The sequence below is a fragment of the Podarcis bocagei genome, assembly GCF_964188305.1.
Source record: "Podarcis bocagei genome assembly, chromosome: 11".
Lineage (NCBI taxonomy): Eukaryota > Metazoa > Chordata > Lepidosauria > Squamata > Lacertidae > Podarcis > Podarcis bocagei.
Genome location: NC_138136.1, coordinates 50194356 through 50210615, shown reverse-complemented (window position 1 = coordinate 50210615; position 16260 = coordinate 50194356). Strand labels below are relative to the sequence as shown.

At 46.8% G+C, this 16260-nt stretch overlaps 1 protein-coding gene across 3 annotated transcripts; it reads right to left on the bottom strand.

Annotated features, from left to right (window-relative positions):
- Window positions 1-3657: 3657 nt before the first annotated feature.
- Window positions 3658-16053, bottom strand: RAX (retina and anterior neural fold homeobox). Of its 3 annotated transcripts, none has more exons than XM_081213157.1 (3): window positions 15236-16053; window positions 11947-12188; window positions 3658-4533 (listed from the first exon to the last, which is right to left on the bottom strand). In XM_081213157.1, exons 1-3 carry the CDS (start codon window positions 15531-15533, stop codon window positions 4081-4083), a joined length of 993 nt encoding a protein of 330 aa, XP_081069283.1. In that variant the 5' UTR covers window positions 15534-16053; the 3' UTR covers window positions 3658-4080. The 3 variants fall into 3 exon arrangements, with proteins under 3 accessions (XP_081069283.1, XP_081069284.1, XP_081069285.1); XM_081213158.1 differs by having other exon boundaries at window positions 11959-12188; XM_081213159.1 differs by having other exon boundaries at window positions 11947-12164.
- Between the last annotated feature and the right edge of the window lie 207 nt (window positions 16054-16260).

The following is a 16260-nucleotide window of genomic DNA, read 5'->3' as shown; positions in this document are numbered from 1 at the left end:
GTGCTAGCAGTTTTACTGCTGCCTCAATTGTCTTCAACACAAAGTTCCAGGTGCATTGTAGTAATATAGAAGAGATATTTTATTAAAATGCAAACGCCCATATATATATATACACACACACACAATGTCCGTCAGCTGAACGGAACCTTCTTTAACTGAACAAGTTAATGGACAGCCTGGCTTTTAAGGTTATATTCATCTTAAAGACACAGTAACATATCTCAGCATGGGTGGGTGGGTACCAAGGAAGCTGAAGAACAGGAGGAGGAGGAGGCATGAAAACTGATCTGTGTGCAAGGAAGAGTTGGGAAAAGTAAGGAGGGTGGAGGAAAAAGGAGAGTGGAATGGGTGCACCATGAGGTGCAAGAAAGAGGATGCAGTAGGGGGTATGGGAATGGGCTTGAAGATGAAAGCAGCAGCATGAAAAGGCCTGAAAAATAGGAGCAGGGTGTGGCTTCATAACTGGACAGAAGTGGGAAAGGGTGCTTAGCAGTTGCAATGTGTGCAAAGAGGAGGATGCAGGAGGTTTTCCTGGGGTGGTTTGTGTGCAAAGTGGGGGGAAGATGCAGAAAAGGAGGGAGAGGAGGCCTGGGCCTGGAGGTGAAGATGAAAACAGGGGTGCAAAGTGGAGCTGCAGAGATATAGAAGAAAGAAGTGGCTTCAGAAATGGGGTTGGGAAGGTGAAAAGTGAGTTTATTAGTTGGGTGGGGTGGGAAGGAGAAGATCTTGGAGGTTTGTTAGAGGTGGGAGCAGGTGAGCAGGGGCACAGCCCCTAGCTCAGTGTTTCTCAACCTGTGGGTCCCCAGATGTTGTTGGACTACAACTCCCATCATGCCTAGCTAGCATGACCAGTGGTCAGGGATGATGGGAGTTGTAGTCCAACAACATCTGGGGACCCACAGGTTGAGAACCGCTGCTAGCTGGTGAACAAAATGGCAGATTAATGCGGAAACGAGGCAGAATGGACTTTTGAACATGGGAGGATGTAGGATTTTTTCTAGGGCAGGAGTAAAATACTGAAAGTGGGGAAATGGCAGCTAGACTGGTGACTGGGAGCGGCCGCCGAGACCATATAACACCAGTCTTGAAAGACCTACACTGGCTCCCAGTACGTTTCCGAGCACAATTCAAAGTGTTGGTGCTGACCTTTAAAGCCCTAAACGGCCTCGGCTCAGTATACCTGAAGGAGCGTCTCCACCTCCATCACTCTGCCCGGACACTGAGATCCAGCACTGAGGGCCTTCTGGCGGTTTCCTCACTGCGAGAAGCAAAGCTACAGGGAACCAGGCAGAGGGCCTTCTCGGTAGTGGCACCCACCCTGTGGAACAGCCTGCTACCAGATGTCAAAGAGAAAAATAACTACCAAACTTTTAGAAGACATCTGAAGGCAGCCCTGTTTAGGGAAGCTTTTAATGTTTAATAGGTTATTGTATTTTAGTGTTCACACACAAAAATAAGATGCACAGTGTATTGTACACAGTGGGTGGAATTTAATGTCACACTATTAGAAATATGCCATCTGCTCAAGGATATCAGCTTGCTAGACAAAATTATTCTCCTCTCCTCCACATGTTCTGGGGTTTCTCTCAGCAACCCCGGAGCCAATTTGGGGGAGGCACAGGGGGCACTGAGGTGGAGGAGAGAAAGGAAAAGCTCTTTGCCCAAGCGGAAGCATGCACAGGGCTGTCAATGCCCATGCTTTTGAGGGAACACATGTGGCGGTGACATGGACAAAAACAAACTGCTTCATTCATCCCTAACTACCGTTCAATAATCCGGCACATGCTTCACTTGCAAGAGGTCTCCGGTACAGCCCTGGATGACTCCAGTTGACAGGAGCAGCTGATGGGAAGAACGTCTGCCTGAGATCTTGGAGAGCCAGTCAGAATACATAGTGCTGGGCTAGGCAGAAAACTGCTTAACCTGGGAGTCCCCCCAAAAGGGGTTGTCTTATACGCAGGGGCATGTTATACAAGGAAAAATACGGTATCACAAACCATCTGCAGATGTCTCTTGATCCTGGTAATGAAATTAAGATGATTCTTCAGACAACAAATGCCTGGTAAAATATTACCTTCGTTAAAGCTCAAAATAACTCCTTTGCATCAAGTCTCCCATGGCAGCTAGGAAGGACCAGCTATTTCTTCAAGAATGACTGGTAGCATGTGCTGCCTAGGGGCCTGGCTTTACCAGCTGAGTCTTGGAGGAGTCCATTGGTGAGTTACTTGACAGTGCACAACACCCTTGCAATTCCCAGAACATGCTCCTTGGTTGAGGCCAGGTAGTGTTCTTTGCATACTGGGTGTGTGGCCTAGCGTGTGCCCCAGAATCCTTTGCAGTGCCCCAGAATCCTGCCATGACAAGGGTCAACTTGGGAAGTGTTTCCTGAATGCAAGGAGCATGAAAACTATGGATCCAAGTCCATGTCATGGTATCTTATGCTATAAACATAGACTAGGAACAAGCTAACAGAAAATCAGTACTCTAGCAGAACCATTGAGGTGGTCTAAGCACCTGAGCCAAAGCTCATGATCAAGGCAGAAGCCAATGTCCCCTTCTCCCAGATGCAAGTCAACTTTGCCCTGTGGGAGAGGGACAAAATCCACCCAGACCTCAAGTAGCAATTATCTGCTCATCTTCAAGGTGCACTCATTCATCCAGTTTCCCAAAGAGAACATGCCTTTGGCCCTTTAGCGCAAGGGTGGGAAACAGAGTGCCTTCCATAGGGTATTGGACTACAGCTCCCATCACTCTTGACCATTGGCTGGGGGCAGATGGGAGTTAGAGCCCAGCAGCATTGGCAGGGCGCAGGGTTAGTTAAGTACAAATGCATCACATGCAACATCCCTTATGCGACCACCGAGCCAAGGAAATAAGTAACTATACAAACTTTGGAAGACATCTGAAGGCAGCCCTGTACTGTATAGGGATTTTTTTTTTTTTAAAAAAAAGTTTAATTATATTTTTATATATGTTGGAAGCCGCCCAGAGTTGCTGGGGCAACCCAGTCAGATGGGTGGAGTATTATTATTATTGACATTTTAAAGTGAGGTTGATCAGAACAAATATTCACAGGTTATTTCCTTGTACCCAGGAACAGGTGAAACTAGCCACCATTGGCAGAACTGCAGCAGATACGCTCTATGCTTGTGATAACGTACTCTCTTGTTAATTATTCTGCTTTAAATGTGCATTTTATATTTGACTTCCTTTAGTAGTGTCTTCTTTTGAAATGTTTTAAGATTTTTTTTTTTGTTAACTTTGCTGCATTAAATGTGCACTCTGTAGCGGACCTCCTTCGCAATGGTTTATTTTGAAATCTTTCATTTAACATTTTAGTTTCCTGCTAATGTTGCTTTGGGTGTATACTTTATATTTGACTTTATTCAGTCACGTTTTCTCCTGCATGGTTTTATTTGGTGTTTTAGTGTGCTGTAAACCGCTTTGAGTCCCACCCCCCTTTAAATATAAAACAGTATAGAAATGGAACGAATAATAATAATATGTGATGATCTGCTTACTGATTTAGCTTACAAAACCAAACCTTGATGGTCCAGAGGGATGCCGCAAACCACAGTCAACAGATTTAGAATTACAAACCATAAGTAATAGATACAGAATTAACAACCCCAGCGTCCTGTCTGAAAATATGTGTGCTTTAATTTTACAAAACGTCCCTAGGAAGGATACAACATTTTCCTGCTTCTTTGTCACCTCTACTGTAATCCAGCCAATGAGTCAGGGATATTGGATGATTAGATCATTAAAAAAAGAAGAAATACAACAATCAAAGCAAAGCTAGAACCAAACCCTAAATCTTGTGCCAAAGGTGGGGAAGAACACAAAGATTGCAGTGGCTAAATTGGAGGATTAAGGGGTTGGTCGGTACGTAGGTAGGTGCAGAACGATTTCTGTTTAATGCTCAGGTCGCTTCTACAGCACAGAATGAGGGGGCACTCTTAACAGCAATAGTCTTTGCTTATCTGTCCAGAGCATAAGATCTAAGGGATGAGACCACTTTCCAAAGGTGGAGCAAGGGGAGCCATTCTCGCAAACCACGCGAGCCAGAGATCTCCCTCCTCATATTGTCTGCCACGGTTTCCCAATGGACTGGATGTGCTCCTTCGCCTTCATCCTCAGCGCAGCAATACTGGTGTTGCGGGGGTCCACCTCTTCCAGCGGGAATTTGTCCACAAAGTTTGTCCCGCACTGGTAAGGCGGTGGAGGCCCCATGGCTCCTAGGGGTTGCAAGGTGTGTCCCATGGGGGGAGAGTTTAGGAAAGGGGGAGGGGTGTAGCTGCTGGGGAGGCTCTGTGGGGAAGCCACGAATCCTGGCAACGTCTGCAGGGGGCTGGTGTTGGGCATGGGCGGGTTCAGCCACGAGTCCAGGGGCAAGTTGCTGCCAATGGTCCCGATGGCAGAGGGCTGAGGTGAGCGGTTGAAGGAGAGGATGGGGGAATCCTGCAACTTCATGGATGTCACCTCCAGCTTCTCTTGACGACGCCACTTGGCTCTCCGATTTTGAAACCAAACCTAAAGGGAAAAGGGAAGACCACATAAATACAAAGCAGACACATACCCTCCAACATTTCTCAGATGAAAATAGAGACATCCTATTCTACATAAAAGAAGATCAAACTGATCCATTCTTAAGGAAATCAGCCCTAAGTGCTCACTGGAAGGACAGATCGTGAATCTGAGGCTCCAATACTTTGGCCACCTCATGAGAAGACTCCCTGGAAAAGACCCTGATGTTGGGAAAGATGGAGGGCATAAGGAGAAGGGGCGACAGATGACAGCGGAAGAAGATTGGAAGAAATTCAAGGACTATCTTGGGAAATATTATAAAATTAGTGAATGTTAGATTGATGTTGGACTGAATCTAAGTGGTTACCAGCTGTAATGATTAAGATAATTGGGGAAAAAAGAAGAAAGAAAGGTGTAAAATTAAGTAAAAATTGAGGGTGAGGATTTGCTGAATGAATAATTTGAATTGGAATACAAAAAGGGGAGGTCCGAGGAGGTCCGAGAAATAAGTTAAAAGAAAATAAGTGAATGAAATTATATGTGTTTTTAATTTTTGTATATTTTTTTTGTATAAATTTTAAAAGGTTAATAAATATATTTCTTTTTTTAAAAAAGGAGAAGGGACGACAGAGGTCAAGATGGTTGGACAGTGGTCTCGAAGCTACGAACATGAGTCTGACCAAACTGCAGGAGGCAGTGGAAGACAGGAGTGCCTGGCGTGCTCTGGTCCATGGGGTCACAAAGAGTCGGACACGACTAAACGACAACAATCTACATAAGGAAGCTTCTCCTGCTTTTGATCTCCCTCCCACAAAGACATCATAAAACACATCGACATTGGCCACCTTGAGCCAGTGACAATGCGTTCAAAAAATGAGAATGCAAAACACGGTTTTGTGTAAAATCCACACGTGCTAATTTATAGGCATAGATGCAGATTTGGAAACAATAAGCAAGGAATCACCCAAGGAGTCCCGTCAGTACAAACCTGCTGCAAGAACCTCTGCTTGTGCAATGGGGCTTTCTCTCCTCCCTCTCACCCCCTGAATTTGGCTCTGGGGGGAATGGGGAGAACCCCAGAACATGGCATGGGGTGAGGACAAGAGGAGATAATTTCATCTGGCAAGCTGCACTGCTCATAGGATATTCACCATAACAAATTACAACCCCTGTAATTTAAGTAGAAATATAATGCAGCTCAGGGACGCGGGTGGCACTGTGGGTTAAACCACAGAGCCTAGGACTTGCCAATCAGAAGGTCGGCGGTTCAAATCCCTGTGATTGGGTGAGCTCCCGTTGCTCGGTCCCTGCTCCTGCCAACCTAGCAGTTCAAAAGCACGTCAAAGTGCAAGTAGATAAATAGGTACCGCTCTGGTGGGAAGGTAAACGGCGTTTCCATGCGCTGCTCTGGTTCACCAGAAGCGGCTTAGTCATGCTGGCCACATGACCCGGAAGCTGTACGCCGGCTCCCTTGGCCAATAAAGCGAGATGAGCGCTGCAACCCCAGAGTCGGCCACGACTGGACCTAATGGTCAAGGGTCCCCTTTACCTTTACCTTTACCTTTACCTATAAGGTAAAGCTCAGCGATATGACTCAGGAAAGGCTGTGATGTGGTGAGCTGTGAGCCTATTCAGTCAGCCATGCAGGTGCTAAACTGTTGATGAGCCCCTCCTGCTCTCTCTCCTGCGGCTTCGTTAACCTGGACTTGGACTAGGCAGCCCTTGCAATAGAGGGGTGCTTCAGTGAGCAGCGAGGAGGTTCAGGCAGAGGAAACCAGAATTTATGAGGCAAAAATCCTGGCTATGTTCCCCAGTGGGATCTGGGGAGCTCACTGCATCCTGCTGTGCCACTCAAGCCTGTGTCTGCCAACTTGAAATACAAAGGGGTGTGTGACCTGGGAATGTGTCCCTGCCATAGATGAGCCTCCGTCTCCAGCATGATTTGTGGTTGGTTCCTCCATAATTCGGACAATTGGCATTAATCCAGAGGTGCTCTTGGACCGACATATGCTAATAGGCTGCAATCAGTCAGCTGCCAAACGGACAGGGCTTGGCTCTTTGAAGGTATCTGAATGTTTTCTTTGAAGCTTGAGAACCTTTACGGCCAGGAAAGGAAGGTGGAGTATAAGGTGATTTTTGCTTTCTTATGCTTTCTTACGGTTTTCAAATGGCCTCCTTTTTCCTGTCCTCCCCTATATAATGAAAAGGATGTGTGTAGCTCAGGCACAGGCAAACTTGGCCCTCCAGATGTTTTGGGGCTATAATTCCCATCATCCCTGACCACTGGTCCTGTTAGCCAGGGATGATGGGAGTTGTAGACCCAAAACGTCTGCAGGGCCAAGTTTGCCTATGCCTGGTGTAGCTGATGCTATGTTATTCTGTTTGTTACTTCGGAAAGAGGAACAATGGAAGATAGTAATTAACTCTCCCAGCACACCAAGTCCGGAACAACAATGTATATTGTGAAATGGATTGTTTATTTATAAGATGTAACCGAGGTGCTGTTTGTAAGGTGGAAAAAGTGGCCAGCTGGAAGAATGGTTCAACGGCAAGTGAAGGATGTCAACTGGACTCTAAATAATAATAATAATAATAATAATAATAATAATAATAATAATAATAATAATAATAATAATAATAATTTATTATTTGTACCCCGCCCATCTGGCTGGGTTTCCCCAGCCACTCTGGGCGGCTTCCACAGAAACCAAAAAACACTAAAATATCATACATTAAAAGCTTCCCTGAATAGGGCCGCCTTAAGATGTCTTCTGAATGTCAGGTAGTTGTCCATCACCTTGACATCCGATGGGAGGGCATTCCACAGGGCGGGCGCCACCACCGAAAAGGAATGATGCGGCTATGTTAGGAAATGGTGATGATCATATGTTTGGAACAGCAGTGGGAAACTTGATTTTAAGAAATTGTATTAAATTAATATAAATTGGTTTGATTTGTAATAATCTGGAAAATTAATTTTAAAAATTTGAAAAGTATATATAAAGTATATATAAACTTAGCCACCCCAGAGTCGGGTGTAGATCAAAATGCACATTCCATGCAATTTTCAATCATGACTTTTCAGATATGTGAAAATATCTCTTGTACAGTGGTTCCTCGGGTTACAGACTCTTCAGGTTACAGACGCTTCAGGTTACAGACTCCGCTAACCCAGAAATAGTACCTCGGGTTAAGAACTTTGATTCAGGATGAGAACAGAAATGGTGCTCTGGCAGCGTGGCAGCAGCGGGAGGCCCCATTAGCTAAAATGGTGCTTCAGGTTGAGAACGGACCTCCAGAACGAATTAAGTTCTTAACTAGAGGTACCACTGTATATTAAATGAGACCTGTGAAACTAGCTCATAAGTAAACAGCCAAATCACAGTTATTTGCCTTGAAGCCTAAATAATCACAAGGTGCTGCTGGACCCTGTTTTCATTTAAGTAAATGAGATCCCAAGGGTGCTTTAATAGTAGAATTTTGCCTGAAAGTCAACCAGCACTATTTGATTGCCCAAAGAAAAAGAGCTTCTCTCTCATATACTTTCTGAGTTTAGATGCCGGCCAAAATCCTTTAAAACCCATACCAAGCCCTGAGCTCCCTTAGTTAATTCAAACTTCAGGGGTTAAAAAAGAAACCCCCTGCAGGCAATTTTGTCTCATGCTCCCCATCAAATAATTCCCCTTAGTCCATAAACCCAAATCTGCTCTCATTACTCACTAGAAGGGATAAAATTAGTGCTGGTTTTTGGAGGCTGCTTTTTCCAAACACACACGCTTTTGGAATCCCTCCCAGATTTTTTCCTTCTTCTTTTTACAGATGACTAGTAAATATTTCAGGCTTCTCAAACATTTTTGTGATCCAGGGATTACGGATCATTCAGCTTTAATTAAGCCTGCAAAAAACCTCCCACTTACAATTAAGCAGGTGGGGTGGGGGAGAAATCCCCAACTTTCTTCTTTTCGGTGGGAACTGACGTTTCTGAGAAGCGGCGGAGGTGGAGGCTCACACACACAAGGAAAACGCACCTCTTTGCAACACACTCTACAACTGGTGGGATCCAGCTAAGGGTAAGTGCCGTACTTTTAAGTCCTTGGTGGGAAAAACATATCTCCATATGTATCCACCCACAATAGGATCTCGATGCGATAAGGAGGTAAATATTGCTCCTTGACACTTCCCCTCAATTTCTGTGAAGTGTGTGAATCGAGGGGCTCTTGCTTTCTTCCGCAAAGTTCTTCAGCAATCATTCATAACCTCCTCTAAACAAATTAGGCTCTCACAATGCAATTCATTTAGCGAAAAACACGGGTACCGTAAAGAGCTTAGCTGGTTGCTGCACTGCAAATATATATGCTTTTGCTCCGTATTAACATGCGCAGGACCCTGCCAGATTTAGAACTCTGGGAGATCAGGGTTTTAAATCTCACTGGGGGGGGTGTGAGGTGGGAGTTTGCTCAAGTACAGCAAACCCCCCTTCTCCAGAACTTCAGCCCCCAACATGTGGGAGGCTGCGCCAAGGGGGGAGCAGACAAGGGGCTCCTCCCTTCTCCCCCCACCCCACAGAGCAGCTCCTTATGCATCACCACAAGAGAGGGGAAAAGATCTGCATAAAAGGTGCACGTGCTGTTCTATATGCATAGATACACATTTAGAAATAATTGCTGGAATTTCAATAGAAGTATACAATGCATCTCACTGCAGTGCGGAAGTGACCTGTGCCTGCTCCGCCTGCTGTCTGGGGACTAACTATTGAAGGGCAACTTCAAGGCCTTTCTTGGTCTCCCTTCTGAAAGATTTTCAAACTGAGCTTGGACTGAACAGCCCTTTGGAGAAAAGGCTGCAAAGTGGGACACATGGGACAGGATTCAACTCAATGGTTGCATGCATGGAATAAGGTCTGCTTGCTTGCACAAGTGGACAACCTGCTCGTCTGCTGTTATGCGTCCTCTAGCATGCTCCCTAAATCTGCTCCAGAGGGTTGGGAAGGGGGGAACCCGGAACAGCATGTGGGGCTAGAAGTCTCAGTGCTCAAGCAGACCTTGTTCCATGCACACATACCCCGCTTAGCACTATGTTGAATAAAGGAGGGGCAGGAAGGAAGAATACACGAGAATCCTATAGGCACCACAACGCACACATGGTGTTACTGCACTTAGATGGGGGCCGAACCAACTATGAGGTAGATTGAAGTGACTTTTTTGGATGACAAATGCTAAGAGGTGGAGAGGGACCATGAGATGTTGGAAGGCAGAGCTGTGTGTGACGCATCGTGATGTTGACATCTGTCTGTCTCAGGAGACAATGGAGTGCGCTTCCAGGGGTGAAGTCAAACTGCTGCATTAGCAGCACTGAAGTGTTCAGGGCGCAAGCTTGGGCAGTGTGTATGGACTGCCCAGAAGTCAGGACTCCCCTCTCAGCCTTGCTGATGGGGTCCGAAGGAAAGCAGAGCAATATGTTGGGCACCAGCTTGGCTACAGGAGTTGCTGGAAGCGTGTCCCTATTATTATTATTATTATTATTATTATTATTATTATTATTATTATTATTTTGTAGACAACCTCTCATCTGTAGAACTCAGGGTGGTTGACGACATAGGGCTCCTGCTTAGAAATGTGCTGTGAAGGACATTTTCTTGTCTACAGTGTTGCAGGAAAATTCAACCGCTGGTCCACTTGGCTTCTAGACATGTCAGGAAGGGGAGCACTGCCCTTTGTGTTTGAGCCAGGGCAGAGTGAGCAGCTCCATGTGCACAAAAGGGATGGGTGCACATCAGTTCTACCTCCACTTCAGCTAATGGGGTGGCCCAATGGGCTTCAGCCCTGATGAAGCACTGCCACCTCTTCCCCCGGACCCTGGGCGCATGCCTTTAAGTTTATCGTGAAACGGGAAAGGAGGCAGCTGTGGGCGTTCTCACCCGCTCGCTTCCCAGTTCTGTTGCCTTCCCCCTTCCTTAGCTGCTGTGGCAAGCAGGTCTCCAGGTGCAGTGCCGGATAAAACCCTGAGGAGACCCCCTAGGCAGTCGAAATCTCGGGGTCCCCTGCTCTAGTGGGATAACATTCAACTAAGAAAGCTTGGTTCTGATTTTCTTTCAAGATCAAATCAATGTTGTTTTGATCCATTTGTCACGGGGCCCTTAAAAGTTGCGGGGCCGACGGACCGGTGCCTACTCTGCCTGTTTGGTAATCCAGCATTGTCCAGGTGTGCCGTTCAGCAGGTGAAGTAGTGGGACAAACAGACACAGACACACACCAGGACTGGGGACCAAGTGAGCTGATGTCTACAGCTGCATTGGGAAATTTAAAGGGTTGTGTGACTTTAAATGGGAGGCAATCCTGCACTTCCATCCACAGCTTATCACCAAAAAGGGGAAGCAGGTAATAAAAGAAACCCTGCTCTCAATTTTGCAGTGCTGCTAGAGGCTAGATGGAGCAATAAATTCAAATTTGGAAGCAAGAAAATGAACAAAAAGAGCTTGATAAACCTGCCTCTCTGGGGGCATTACTAGATGCTAAGGTGCCGACCACATAGGCTGTATTTCAAATAACATAATATTATTCCATATCCCAGACCAGTGGTGGACCTACATTTGGGGGGGGGGTTCCTGAAGCTTGAACTGTTATGGGGACCCCTTTGGAACCAGCAACAAGGTCTGGGTAACCATCGTTATCTTCTTCTGTGGGGCTGTTCCACGACAGATCACCACTATTGACTTTGGGATTCACTCAAACATTGCAGGAAAGCTGGTTCTTGTTTAATGAATCCCTAACTTTCATGCAAAGGGTTGTAGCAGGAAGAACATGGAAAGAGGTGCCAATTGCACATGCTATTTCTGGAGCATTCAAAGAATTTGAAAATTAAGCCTAATTGTCACATACTTGGGAAACTAAAACTAAACTAAGGTATGTATGTATGTATGTATGTATGTATGTATTTTAGTTTCTCCTTTCCTTTTCTGTCGTCTCCTCTCTTACCCCAAAATCTACGCTACCCTATAAATAAATAAATAGGGAACTTCCAATAAGTTTAAAAACACATACATCAATGTAGATGATATTTCAAATTGCATGATCTACCAAAACAACAACAAATCAACCAACACCTTTCTCCTGTGCTGGACATTGCATGATTAGGAGAATTCTAAGCCAGAGTATCTGAAACTAAACACTCATAATTAGAGAGAGATTGCAGTCTGAAGTGTTAAAAAAAAGGCAGATTAAGGAAAATCCTTTACTACGTATGCAAAGTCTGAAATTATATCCAGGGTCGGGGAGACTTTTACTGGATTAGCAGGGAAAGGCTGCTTTTGACTGAGGTCTTCTTATGAAAATGAGAACCTGAGGATTAACTGTCCAAGATTTCACCATGTGGCTAGATGGAGAAGGAGGAGGAGGAAGAGAAGACCACCTGACATTTTACCTGGACTCTCACTTCAGGTAGGTTGACCTTCATAGCCAGCTCCTCTCGGCTATAGACATCGGGATAGTGGGATTTCTCGAAGGCTCGCTCAAGTTCGTGCAGCTGGTAGGTGGTGAAGGTTGTCCGGTTCCTCCGGTGTTTCTTCTTGGGCTGGTCTTCATCGGACAGTTTGCCGTCGCTGTTGTTGCAAGTGGCCAGCTCTGGACTCAAGCACTCCTCTGAGCGTTTGGAGCAGTAGGGGTCTGGGGGGGGGGGGGAGAAGAAGGAGAGGTGAGGCAACCCACCAACAAATGGAGTCAGAGCTCATGGATTTAAGGCTGTAACCTTGTACACACTTACCGGGGAGTAAGTCCCATTGAAATCAGTAGAACTTACTTCTGAGTAGGCGTGCAAAGGATTGGGCAGCCAAGCTGATTCACACCAGCATGTCTACCTGATGCTAAGCACATTTGAGTGAACGTAAGTATACCACTGATTTCAACACCATTTGCTTCCAAATTTAATAAATCCAGACTTCTTGTCTTGATTTGTTTTAAAATTTTGAGCTGGTTTCACAGAGAACTAATAGAGATAGATGATAGATAGATGATAGATAGATAGATAGATAGATAGATGATAGATAGATAGATTGATGATAGATAGATAGATCTCCTTTATCTTTTAAAAAACTTCAAGTGTTTTACAAGAAAGAAAATGTGTATTTCTATTAATCAGCACCATATAATCACATTACTTAATTAGTGATCTTGCTGTATCCTTCTGTGTGTTCCTCCTTTCTGTTGCCTTCAGTTTTGACTTTATTTCAAAATAAAATCCAGTGTTAAAAGCAACATCGATATTGCTACTGTTTCTGCCTTTTGCAGCCTTACCCTGGATCCTAAAACCTATTACCTATACGCAAATGCCATTGATTTCGTTGCTTTGAAGTCTGTTAGCTCTGATCTGGACTGCAGCAATCCTGTGCAGGGCTGCTCAGAATTATGCTGAACTCAAGCAGCTCTGTGCCCAGCCAAGGATACATGGTCTTGGTCATTTATATATTATTATGAGTTAATAATATTATATCAAAATTTAAATGAATGGAAGCTGATCCACTCAACTGCTCTGCACAGCTTGATGCTTCCCTTCCCCTTTGTCCCAGCATTGTACTATTCCCCTGGTAAAACAGAGGCCATTCCGACCCATTCTCCAATGGCTGTTTTTGGACCATCGTTCATCTGCTTTGGAAAGGTCTGAGATTGCATCTTGCTGGCTTAGAGCAAAGTCTGCCTAAGCCAGCTTTCCCACCGCTTCCCATGGTGTTGAGCCAGATGCTCACAAGTGGGGCGTGATCCACATGACACAAGTGCAATGTAGCCAGGGGGAAGCAATTTGAATTTGATGTGCTGGTGGGACCAGAAAACGATGAGACCTACGCTTCGTCCAGTCTAGCATCCTGTTCTCACAGCAGCCAACCAGATGCCCGCGAGAAGCTTGCAAGTAAGGCAGGAGTGCAACAGCACTCTCCCCACTTGTGATTCCCAGGCAACTGGTATTCAAAGGCATGTAATCTCTGACTGTGGAGGAAAAACATAGCCGACAAGGCAAGTAGCCTTGCCCTCCCTAAATTTGTCCAGTCCCCTTTAAAGTCATGCAGGTTGGTGGACTTTGCTGCATCTTTTGGAAATGCAACCTTAACTAGGCACTGAGTGAAGAAGAACTTTTAATGTTCCAAGATTTAGCTTCATTGGGTGTCCCCAAGTTCTAAGTAGAAAAACATCTCTGCGTCCACTTCCTTCATAACCTGCACAATTTTGCACACCTTTATCATGCCCCGACTCTTTGTCATAAAGGGAGTTGCTCCAGTCCCAAGTGCCCAGTCAGGGAGATTTTGCTTTGCCCCATGTCTGACTCTTTCCCAGCTCTACGAAACTCTTCTTGAGGTGTGGGGATCAGGACGGGACACAGTATTCTAAGGGTGGCCACACCGGCTAAGCTCTTCCTAACGTGAGCAGAGGTGGCAGCCCTCAGAGAGAGGAACTCCTGGATAAAATGGACAGCTCAGAGGAGTATTGGTCCATTGGTTCCGTGCCATTTAATGGATCCAAGTGTGGCAACCCCAGATGAGATAAGAAAACAAGCTTGAAGAACTGGACAAGACCATGTTTCTCTGTCTCCTAAGCTCCAAAGCTATTCCCCCCCCCCAATGGAAACAGCACCCTTAGCACAGAAGCAAGTCCCACTGAAATAATCTGAGCACTTGCCTTCAAGATGATGAGTTTAGGGTGAGAATCCCTCCCTGGGAAATCTGGTCCCCAACATACGTTGTTGTTTAGTCGTTTCCGACTCCATGGACCAGAGCACGTCAGGCACTCCTGTCTTCCACTGCCTCCCGCAGTTTGGTCAAATTCATGTTTGTAGCAACTTACGTACTTCAGTATAAAATGCCATTGTAATGGATGGCGTCTCAGCCGTATTAACAGCCCATGCAGGGAGCCTCACTAAGTTCAGTGGGACATGTGAATGTGTCCAGTTTCAGTGTGCTTGCCTTAATTTGCCATGCTGTGCTCTGGGAAATGTTCTCTTTCCTCTTTGCATGCCATAGTGCCTTTTCGAAAGTTGTACAATTTACAGAACACCCGGGGCAGCCAAAGACACACTCAATAGGTTGCTCCTTTGAAAAGCATCACCATCGCCTGGCATCTGCAGGCAGAGCTGGGAGAGCTGGAAGAGACACTTCTTGGAAGCCCTGAAGAGTGGCTGCCGGTCAGTGTAGACAAGACTGAGTTAGATGGACCCATGGTCTGACTCTGTGTAAGGCAGCTCCCTGTGTTTGGGATTTTTAAAGAGTGGGGTTTTTAGAGGGCTGATCTTTATTATTGTGTCTGAGGCGTCTCACAAAGATGCCTGATCTTTAAAATGCTTTCCTCCTCTTCTTCCTCAGTTATCCCCTCCAACACTTAACTAATTTTAAATGCGCCGGTTTTAAAAATGCGCCCCTCTCTTAATAATAATTTTATTATTTATACCCCACCCGTCTGTCTGGGTTTCCCCAGCCACTCTGGGTGGCTTCCAGCACATAATACATCAAACATAATAAGACAGCAATCATTAAATACTTCCCAAAATAATAATAATAATGAAGTTATTCGAACTTGCTTCTAAAGAGGGTTAATGGGGGTCTCCTTCATATTGAAGCAAAGGAACCACACACTTTCACTGGTCCCAGAAGCTACAGGAGGACTGGGTTCCTCCAGTAAGTGGGAGACTATGACCTGACACCCCCCCCCAAAAAAACCCCTCGCCTTACCTCCAAAGTGTTCTTCCGCGGGCCCTTCCTGGCCCTGGCCAGGCTGCTCAGCTGGCATTTTGGAGAAGCAATCCCTGGGGCTGCGCTTCTCTGCCTCCTTCATGGGCCTGCCTCCGCCACTGGCATCGTGGGCTTGGAAGGCACCCAAAAGGGGGTCCTCTTTGGTAAATCCCAGGATCGCTTCTATGCTGTGGAGCCTCGACGGGTTCCCTCCTCCGCTGGGGCTCCTCACCAAGTGCCCAGTCAGGGAGAAGCCGCCGTCGGTCATGTTCAGAAGGGAGCCTTGCTGCAGGTGCATGGAGCTCTCCTGGCGGCAGGGCAGGGGGCCGGTATGGGGAGGGGGGAGGGCGAGGAGGACAGCCCTCGATCCTCCCCTTCCAAGGACCTCCGGGGGCTCCCCTATGCCATGCGCGCTCCTTCCTTGCTCAGCCGTCCAACAAGAGCACGACGGAGATACCCTGCTTCTCCTTCTTCTCCTTCTCCTCCTTCCGACGGCTGGAAGGATTTGAGAGGCTCCTCAGGCGACCAACTCCCGTCGGGATCTGCTCGTGTCAGAGGGCAGCAGCGGGCGAAGGCGGCTTGCGAGTCCTCGCTGAGCCTAAGCGGCTCTCGGCCCCAGCCGCCCTTCCCGTCTCCTTCCAAGCTGACGGGGCCGGGTCGTCCTCGGACGGCCGAGGATCAGCGGCCAGGATTGGAGTGACCTTTCTCCGGGCAGAGCAAGGAGCTCGCCCGCGCAGCGACGCCACCAGCCCTGCCTGGGAGAGGCGCAGCAGAGGTGCGTCCCGTCGGAGTTCCGCGGGCGCTGCTGCCTGCCTGCTCCCGTGCGCTCCGTCTCCCGGGGGCTTTGTGCGACTTGGGGGCCGGAGGCACCTGAATTAACGGGGGTGGGGGCTCTCCTTCTCCTCAGGCTCCTCCCCTCGACGGGTAGGGCGGCCCTTCGAGGAAACTGACCAGCGGGGAGGAAGCAGCCAGAGAGAAACGGTCGCCGTCGAGGGAGGCTGAGGAGTGGATGCGGTTTTGTTTTG

What these genes read in the sequence shown, in the direction of transcription:
- RAX (XM_081213157.1), bottom strand. Translation starts at nt 15,533, where the DNA reads ATGCACCTGCAGCAAGGCTCCCTTCTGAACATGACCGACGGCGGCTTC. An exon ending in CGCGGAAGAACACTTTGGAG is followed by an intron (nt 12,189 to 15,235) that starts GTAAGGCGAGGG and finishes CCCCCCCCCCAG; the next exon opens with ACCCCTACTGCTCCAAACGC. An exon ending in TACCTGAAGTGAGAGTCCAG is followed by an intron (nt 4,534 to 11,946) that starts GTAAAATGTCAG and finishes TTTTCCCTTTAG; the next exon opens with GTTTGGTTTCAAAATCGGAG.